The sequence below is a fragment of the Pezoporus flaviventris genome, unplaced genomic scaffold, assembly GCF_033815535.1.
Source record: "Pezoporus flaviventris isolate CSIRO_AGI_PZ_B2104156 unplaced genomic scaffold, CSIRO_AGI_Pfla_v1 ptg000018l, whole genome shotgun sequence".
NCBI classification, from domain to species: Eukaryota; Metazoa; Chordata; class Aves; order Psittaciformes; family Psittacidae; genus Pezoporus; species Pezoporus flaviventris.
The window spans coordinates 4,869,032-4,878,677 of record NW_026892566.1 but is presented as its reverse complement, the minus strand read 5'-3'; the positions used below and the strand labels follow the sequence as shown (position 1 = coordinate 4,878,677).

General features: G+C 37.6%; 1 protein-coding gene across 7 annotated transcripts in view; it reads right to left on the bottom strand.

Annotated features, from left to right (window-relative positions):
* Positions 1-802: 802 nt before the first annotated feature.
* Positions 803-9,646, bottom strand: part of SUSD1 (sushi domain containing 1) — a 44,601-nt gene continuing 35,757 nt past the window's right edge. For 5 of the 7 annotated variants that reach the window (XM_061455141.1, XM_061455145.1, XM_061455138.1 and 2 more), the window contains 2 exons: positions 9,091-9,346; positions 803-1,933 (listed from right to left, as the gene is read on the bottom strand). In XM_061455141.1, the coding sequence (XP_061311125.1) occupies positions 1,814-1,933; positions 9,091-9,346 (376 nt within the window). In that variant the 3' untranslated portion in view covers positions 803-1,813. Of the gene's footprint in view, positions 1,934-4,547; positions 4,645-6,988; positions 7,029-8,048; positions 8,404-9,090; positions 9,347-9,646 lie in introns of those variants that run through there. The other 2 variants (XM_061455146.1, XM_061455140.1) reach the window with 2 other exon arrangements.

The following is a 9,646-nucleotide window of genomic DNA, read 5'->3' as shown; positions in this document are numbered from 1 at the left end:
ACCTAACTTTCCAACTACACCTACTGACAAGATGGACTTCCTGCTCCTGGTCCCGCATAATGTACTGGAACACTGCTGGTCTTAGTAAAAGGTGAAAGAAGTTTTCTTTAACAGAGGATGTCATGTCTGTCTCTTCAAATCATTCCCTTCCTCTCCAGCTCTCCCTTACTTAGTTACAGCTGTTCATGAACTTTATTCCAGGACCAGCAGGAGAATAAACCAGAATGAAGTGGTGCAGTTTGTGCCGCTATGCCAAACCTTGGCAACCTATTCCACTGAGAAAGGAAATTCTGAGCAGAATGTGTGAGAATGAATTCTACTGGAGAAACAAAAACAACAGAAAAAAAGTAACAGTAGCCCAGTATGAACAGTTAAGCTGTTCTTTTTCAATCAGCAAAGAAAAATATTACCAACCCTTAACCTCTAACATAGACAAAGGTGTTCTTACTCAGTTACTAACTACAGAAAACTTCTGAACTTGAAGGAAGATTTAGTAAGCAGTAGAAATGCTGGCTAACAGAAATTATATCTGCCCAGATCTGAAAAAGAACCCCCAGATAGCTACAGCAGTTAAAAATTCTCTCATGTAACTTTGATTGTAATTCCTCTCTGCTATGAAGTCTGCTGTTATGCTTTAAAATACCCTTCTAACACACCAAAAAGGGAATTACACATCCAGTCTAAAATTATAAAGCCAGCAGGAAGCGGGAACACTCAGAATTCCAAAAATGGGTATGATTATTAACATTCAAACAGAAAACACACAAAACATAACTTGGAAATAAAAATGAAAAAAACTAACTAAAAACCAAAACTCTTGCTTCTTTATTTCACCAGTTAACAGAATGATTTTGCTAATATATCTCAAAGCAACTTCTGATCAGGAGTGGAAATAATCAAAGGGATTTGATTCTTTCTTACAGAAGGAAAAAATATTAACTGGGAATATGACATAGGAAATTGGTTAATTGTACTTTATTAAGTGACTCTAACCAGATGTTACACACCAGCTCATTAACCAGATAATGATTTAATGACTCTACTCAGAAGTAATTACAGAACAGATATTAACAAAATTGCATTTATCACAGGTAGCTCCTTACTTAAATTAGTTTCACATGCCATTAAGGCTACTCAACTTTTCAGCAAACTGCATTTTTATAGATTGGTATATTATTTGCAATTATTGCTAACTGCTATGAGCAATGATTGCAATGCCTCTGGAACATATTTACTGCTGACACTGTTTGAATGTGACAACTTTATGGCTAACAACTCTGTACTTATTACTGAAGTACTATTACTTCTAAGTGACTGATGAACATCTACCTTTATACTTGGAAATACAATAGGCACTTTATCTGACATAAGTGTTAATCTGTGATTTTTCTCATAATGGACCAGTTTATGTGTCCTAAAGTATGTGAAGTAGCAGTTGATCCTCACAACAGTCTCAAATGGATCAGGAGATTATTCATGTAATAAAGTACAATACAGACACTCATTATCAGGCATTATTACATTATGTAGCTGTAATAGCTGAAAGCCTTTGGCCAACGCACGGGATGCATGATAATGTCCCTGACACAAGCCTGTTTGTGAAGGAAGATTCTCTTTCACATACCACATCACCTGGAAAAAGGGGAGACAATAAATATCTCACTTCCAGTAACACACATTTTAACTGCCCGTGCTGTAGTATCTATATGCTATGCAGATACATCTATATTCATCAGATGCTGGCTTTAGCAAGAAGAGCGCATTTTCTCTATGCTGACTTCAGGGGCTAACACTTCAGAGAAGAGACACATTTTCAGTCTCTAGGAATGACGATGTAATCCCCATTTGTGATGTGTCCACTGTGGCAGATAAATACACAGCTTCGCAGGCTAAAGCAGCAGGTGGGGAGCTCACTGTGTTGTGGAGATAAGAGCTGGAGAATGAGAAAAAAACCCAGTTAAAAGAAAATAGTTAAAAAACATTCAAGACTCAACTCTTGACCTGACAGAGAATTTGCATCATTCATAGTGATGAGATAAACAACAGAGTTTCTGAAGTTTTCTGAAGACCTAAGGTTGCTGGTATCAATTCTTAATATTACAGCTAGCGCAAGATGGGTAGGAAGCATTCCCATAGGGTCTGATCACTACCTGACCTATATTACCCTTGGCATTGACAACAATCATGTCCAGTGCAGAACTCCAGAAAGCTGAAGTTTTGGCACTGTCCTTATGGGCATCACATATAAAAGGAATTAAAAGAGGAATGAAGTAAGTGAGAATGTGACAAAACAACTTAATAATAAGAACTACAGGCTAACGCTTTTTTTTTTTTTAATGAAAAAATTCATAATATCTAAGGACTTCAGTAGTCAGGCTGTGCATTTTGTGAATCCAGTGTCAGACTTCTACTCACTGAGGAACAGTTAAAACTGCTGTCAGCAATCATCACAGTAGGAATTCACAATCTGTCCCACTGTGGTAATATAACCCCTGAGGTGGCAGACATGTGGCAAGCTGATGAATACAGCAGTTTTCTGTGACAGAAGCTGCAGAACAGGAAAGCTTACAGGGATGCCAAGAAATAATCCAAGACCATTCACCCGATGCCATGGCAAGACCAGCTGTAGCTGTGTCATTCCTGACTATGTTTAACCTGCTCTTGCAGACTCCCAGAAGCCGAAGTCTCACAGCATTCACAGCAATCTGTTCCCATGCCCCTCCTCCTACTGTTCAGAAGCACACAGGTATAATGCCCATGGATGGTACACATATCACAGGAAATATGGACAGGAGGAAGTTGGTCTTTCTATAATGGCTTTTTGTATACTCGTTTATCATGTGTTTTTTGGCAGTCTCTTCTCTGCCAGGTTAGGCAACCTACTAGCACATTTTTAGTCACAGCTAGATCAGAAAGATCTCATCTCTCTCTTGTTGAGTTCCTCTGTTTCTCCTGATGGGCCACATCCTTCTTGGAGTACACTGCCTAAAACAGGGCCATGGCTTTACAACTGGCAGGACAAAAGGCTGACTTTGCATGTTTTTTTCAAATTATGTTCTTAATCAGAAATGCATGAAACTGATGCTTATTTAAAACTAAGAGTATTTTTTATTTATCAACATTACATCTACTTGCAAGCACTGTGAATCCCATGACTAACATCTGGGATTTTCCTTCTCTGCCTCCTACTGAGATGGGGCAGCTTTAATTTCTGCAAAGGATTCTGCCTGATATTCTCTAAAATGGGCAAACGGATCCAAGGATTTTTCTGTACAGGGGAACATGGGCCTAAAAGATACTTGTTGAATTATCAAGTCACATCCCCCAACATTACCCTACATTACAGCATGACTCCTGTCAAATGTACTCAACATACTCAGCTCCCTGAGTATGGGTCTTTTTTTGCTCTCACTCCTTCTAAAAGAAGACCAAAATGGAAATTCAGTACCTAATTTTCTCTACACTCACTCACAACTAGTTTAGATTCACACGTGAATCTTCTAGTACTGTCTATTATCTTAAATAGCTTTCCAATCACTGTGATGCTAATTGATCTAACACCAATTAGCATCAAGTATTTCTATACTTCTGATGAATTTTCACAAGAGAAACTGTAATAACTGAGGAGCCTTTCAGACCATGACAGCCCAGGGATGCCCTTCCTCCTGCAACAAGCCCTCCCTCTGCCAGGTGTGCTGGTTTAGACACAAAGGCAGTTAGTTAATGGTCCTTCTGCCTCACATGGCAAAACTGAATCTGACAATATTTTTCTAAAAAACTCAAAACAAGTAAGACTGCAAGCTCAAGTTACCACTGGATCCTATTGCCAAGGCAACCCTGAGATTCCTCTCTTTAATTACAAAAAGACAGACACCATGGAATCTTTAGTTTGAAATCTAGATTGTAAGAACTGATTTGAAATTTAGACAACTACAGACAATCCAAATAATTCTACTTTCTCCAGCCCTGTAGAAGACTAGCTCTTATTTCAGAATGCCAAATAAAAATTTCAACTGATCATTGTTCTATACTTCCCAGCTCCCAAGAGTGGTCTTCATATTAAAACAGAAGACGTACTTTAAAGTCAAAGTCAAAGACATACTTCATAGTCAAGAGATTTCACACATACAGACATTCATGGTTACTTATAGGCACATACTTGTCTTACCTTTGAAAGAAAGACAGTTAGAAAGTTACTGCATGAAGGATCACAAAACAAAAATAAATCAATTCATGTTCTAACATGTTTTTATTGTGTCCTTTATTGTCTTTTTATTGTGTCCAAGATCAACTGCTACTGAAAACCTGTCCTTTTAGGCCTTTTGAATAAAGTTGGAAAGACTAGAAATCGGCTCTTATTATACGAAAAGTACATCAGAGGGCATCAGTTTAAGCAATGGCAGTGCTCGCACCACTGAAGGAACTTTTGATAATAGCTTCTAATATGATAATAGTTTCTAATAAGTCTAAACCAAGCAGATTGGCAAGAAAAACACGTAAGCCTTGTGCAGAAGGACTATGAAATTGGAGTTCATAACAATACATACCGAGCTGCTGAGAATGTCAGAAACAGTATAAGGCAGACAGTAGCAACTGACCCTAATCCAACAGCAGTCATGTAGTGAGTAGGAGTGGGTGCTAAATCTGAAAGAAAATATCAAACAATTCAAACAAATATCAAATAGTGTAGCTTCTGCCCGGTAACTGAGTCTGCTCAAAGCTACAGTACTCTTAACAAAACCCAGATGCTGGACTGACTGCTCAGTCAAGTAGTAATGGAGCTGACTATCTAGTAGTTACCATCCAGTTGAGGAAGTAGGATTAAATGCTGTATTTCTCAAAAGTAATTACACTTCTAACTACTCTACCCTAACTATTCTGTGATTCTATGATTCTCCATTCCTCAGTTTCCTGTCTTTTCCTTTCTTTCCTTTTTCTTTTTTTAAATTTCAGATACTCAATGCCAACATTTTTCCCTCTCATCACTGTCAATTTCAGTCTAAATCATATTCTAAAGTGGTCTCTGGTGCCAGAAAATCCTAGTGCTTTATGAAATGGCTCAACGCATTTCCTTTAAAAATTGTGCAATCTAGGCAAGACTTCTCCTCCCCATTCTTTTATTTATTTATACTTTTTTCCAAGTGACAGAATAGAAATAAAACTGGCATCAACAACTTTACCCAAGCCCATAATATCAGAAGTCATGCAGGGATAGAACAGAAGGCTAACAGTGATTTGCTGTCAAAACCAGAATTACTCAGAAGTACTGTTAAAGGTAACTTGAGAAGACAGGAACTCAATCAATCCCTTCCAGTCACCTCTATTCCATTTTCAGCATTAGTCAAAGGTTACCTATTCCTTACTGGGCTTCCCACAGACATCTAGGATGCTGGATCTTATTTCTGCAAGATTCCATAACTCCACATGCTGTTAAATCTTGCAACCACAGGTATTTAATATTTTATCAAAAATTTGAATTCTCAAAAGAGCAGCATTTTTTCAGTGAAATTGCTGTGTATGTCGAAATAAGAATCTAAGCACCTGAATATCAGGAAAGTAACTTCTGTTACTTGAATTATTTTTTGGCTCATCTGAATGTACAGGCACAAAACTGATTGGGCATGCACCCAAAACACCCTCAACAACTGATATGAAGCACAAAATGTCACACAAAGCGTTAAGGAGGACCTGACCAGTTTACCATCCTTCTCTAGCACTGCTCAGTGAAGCAAGGCTTGTATCTGTGTAGCACCACACCTATAAACTTACTGTAAGTACAGTAAAATAAAGAATTTCAGACAAGGACCCTACAAGGAGACTATGCTCATCCTGAAGGCATGTTCACTTTTGGTAAAAGTTATACTTGTCCTCGTATCACTGTAACACAGGTTTCCATACAGAAGTTATGCATCTCTAGAGCAGATGTCAGATGTCTACAAAAATGACAAAACTGTCTTCCCTAAACATTATTATGTATGTGGTGAAAAATCCTCAAAATGCATTTTACTTATTTGTGACAGAAGTGTGCTTCTAACAGCTTCCTACCACTGTCTATGACAATGATTTATCATACAACGTAGCTTTGTCTAGACACCATCTGAAACACGCCCATTTGGTTTAGATTTATGTACACATTTTCCTTCCACACAATGTGAATTAAGAAATACTTGTCAAAGAATTCAGTGAACCAAAAAAACCCTCTCATGCTCTCCAGCTCCAGAATTACATTAGGCCAAGGACACTGTCTAGAAGTATATTCAATATAAAGGCAAACAGATTTACAATAGAAAGGCAAAGGCCTGGTCTGGCCTACTCCCATCTTCTAATGGCCATTCTTTTAATCCCAAACCCAAAATCCACCTACACATAAGGCAGTCTCTGATGATGCTCTGTAAGCAGAAAAATGACAAATTCAGAAGAGGTCAGTTTTCTGTCTTTCCAGACCTCTTGCCTATACTGTTCTAGCAATAGAGCCCTGAAACCTAGGGAATCCTTTATTACAGCCAAGTCTCCACAACCAAACTGCCTAGATTATATTCTAAGTGCGGTGGTAAATGAACTAAGCAACAAGAATAAACAGCCAAAGGCAACCTAGAAATAAAAACACGACCGTCACCAGAACAGTAATAGCAACAGTCAGACATGGGTTTTGTGAACAGGGGAGGAGATGAACCTCAAGCCCTCCATGCACCACATAATTCAGTCTCATTCCAAAGTACTGTCTCACTCTTCAATGTCACTGCATTTCCAAACACCAATTTGCAAGTCTTCCAACTCAAAAGCACAATTTAGTCTTTAGGGAGTGGTGCCATTTCCTTTGTTAGGTGAGGCGAATGTTTACACATTTTCTGCCACTAACCTTTCCACTCCTCACAGTCAACCAAAAATTAATGGCAAATTTAGAAACAGCCACAGCAACTATTAGATCATGCTGTTAAGCACAGCCATGACAACTTCTGTTTTCTCTTTGAAGGAAAAATCGACTTACTTTTAATTTGTGCCCAAATAGCACAGGACTGTGTTCTCACCTGAAAATGAAAACATAAAAATCACTGTTTTGCATAAAAAGAATTTATTATCATTAACACCCTCTGCAAGAGTAGCCATCCACAACATACTGTATTTTATTGCTATTTGGAGTAGAATTTATTATTCCCCTGATAACAGCCTCTAGCTTGTCTGTAAAGATTACAAAGACAGAATTAGAAATAGAGCTTTGATGAAAGGCTGGCTCTAGTGTCTGGATATTCGCAGTTATCTAAATTGGAGATAGAACCTTTCCTTCCACATCTGTACACTTGAAAGAGTTCTGCAGAAACAAGAAAACATTTTGCCAGGCATATACACTTTTCTCAGATGACTTTTTATTAGGCTAATTTTAGCAGGCTTTTCTCACAGCAGGAGTCACTTTGATTCCAATTTTCAAAAGAGCTCACAGCTTTTTTCCTGAAAAGACTGCATGTCATCTCCACCTTCCACAGTCCTGCTTTTACTTCTGTTACAGGCATAAATTGTTTGATAAAAAAAAACTGATGCTGAGACTGAAAAAAAGCTATGTTAAATTATTCTCAAATAAATTTAAACTCCAAACATGTTTTTTAGTTCTTGCCCTTCACTATGAGCCTGGACTCTCTGCACAGCATGGAATCTATAAAGTAATCACTAGAGATTAAAACAGATAACCAATGGATCGGAGTTATTTAAGTAGTCCCTCATGGAGAAGGACACTTTCATACAAAGGACAAGTTGTTCCACTGAAGTAAGGCTTTCATCATAATGACAGTAAATTCCCATTTAAGAATTCATTGCCAGGTTGGACAAAACCTTGGGTGACATGGTTTAGTATGAGGTGTTCCTGCCCATGTCAGGAGGGTTGGAACTAGATGATCTTAAGGTCCTTTCCAATCCTAACCATTCTGTGATTCTACAATTTGTTCCCAAATCCTCCCCTGGTCTCTATTATCCCTGTATTCCAATCGCCAAATTAATCAATATGAAAAATAGTAATTTCTATCATCTTCGAATTTTCATTATCCTCCAATTTCCCAATGATCTCCTCAGATCATCTGACCAGCCTTTTAACACATTTTATTGTCCTGCACAACTGAAATATGCATTTTAAATCTTGAAAAATAAATACTGCACAGCAGACACCTTTCTGAGGGCCTCCAAATCTCAGCAAGGGATAAATGAATGTGGACTCAGTGGAAGGGAACAGCTTGCTTTAACTGTGTCCACAAAATTTTATCTGAACTGATTTTCCCACCCTTACCACAAAGAAAATACATAAGGTATATTAAGAAATAACGGCAATAAAAAGTCACAACCAAGCCATGATTTTGAAGCAGTATGGTACGAATTGTACCATTATCAGCATGAAAGGGTCTGGAGCCAGAGGGGACTCTGGAGGATGCCAGAAAATAGAAGTATAAAATGAGAAGATTAGTTAGGAGTCTATGATACAGACACATTAGAAATGTGTCTGTATGTGAAATGTGTCAAATGGGAATATATTCACAAGTAAAATCCATTAGAGAAATGCTGATTTCACATGTATTAATAATTGAGGGCCAATTAAAGAGCAGATATTTTTAAAAAGCAGACTTCTAAATACTACCTTTTGAATCAAAATTCAGTTACTTAAGTAATCAGATTTTCAGAAATTCTCAAAACCCAACAACCCTCAATTTATAATTCTGAACTTCTTAACTCCTTAATACCAACATCTGTACAAAAAACAAGAGCGTAAGAATTGAAGATAAACCAGTACTTTGAGCCACAGGTTTAAGTTCCATTTCAAAGAAGCAGTGCTTGGAAACAAAGCTTTTTGGTATTTGCAATCCTAGTATTTATGATGGCCCTTTATTTTTAGGTTTTTCCATTTTTGCCTTTTGGCATTCAGAGTTGCTCCACCATTACAGTAATATCTGTAAGGAATTACAAGTGTTAAAGACCTTCAGATTTAATCTGTCAACTACGATCCCTGCAACATCACGAAAAAATTTAACACAAAGCTAACATCTTCCTCTTCTTCTCCCAGCAACATTTCATTCAACAGGTGTAAAGGAAAGGTTTTAAAACATGCATTACCTTATTCCATTCACTTATTACCCTTAAAAACACGCAATACTCTTCTCCCAGCTTTAAAGGAGCATTATAGAATTTTCCGTAGTAATGTCTGTCTCCAAGAGAAACTGGCATGTTATCGGCAACATCCTTCGCCAGAAATTCAGCTGCCACATATCCTTTAACATCAGTGGTGTTACTAAAGAAAGTTGCAGCAGCAAAGGAGTCACAAATAAAGGTGCTCTGCAAATCCAGAGGAAGCACAATGACTTGATAAAAACTAGAGTGAAACAAAAAAAGTAAACATTAGCTCTCACTTCAATGTACTAATTCACAATACATTAATTCACAATGTCTTTTCACACATATTTGTAGCATCTTAACTGCCTTCTATTGTCGATGTCCAATACAAATGATTTTCATACTAAAATATTTCTCTGTGTGTACCATCACATTTTGAACAAAAGCAATGCATGAACAGATCAGAGCTTGTTCTCCTGACAAACATGTTAACTTTACATGTTCATTCATGTTCAGAAGAGCATCGAAATGAGTTATTGCAGGCTATCTTTTGCTCCTC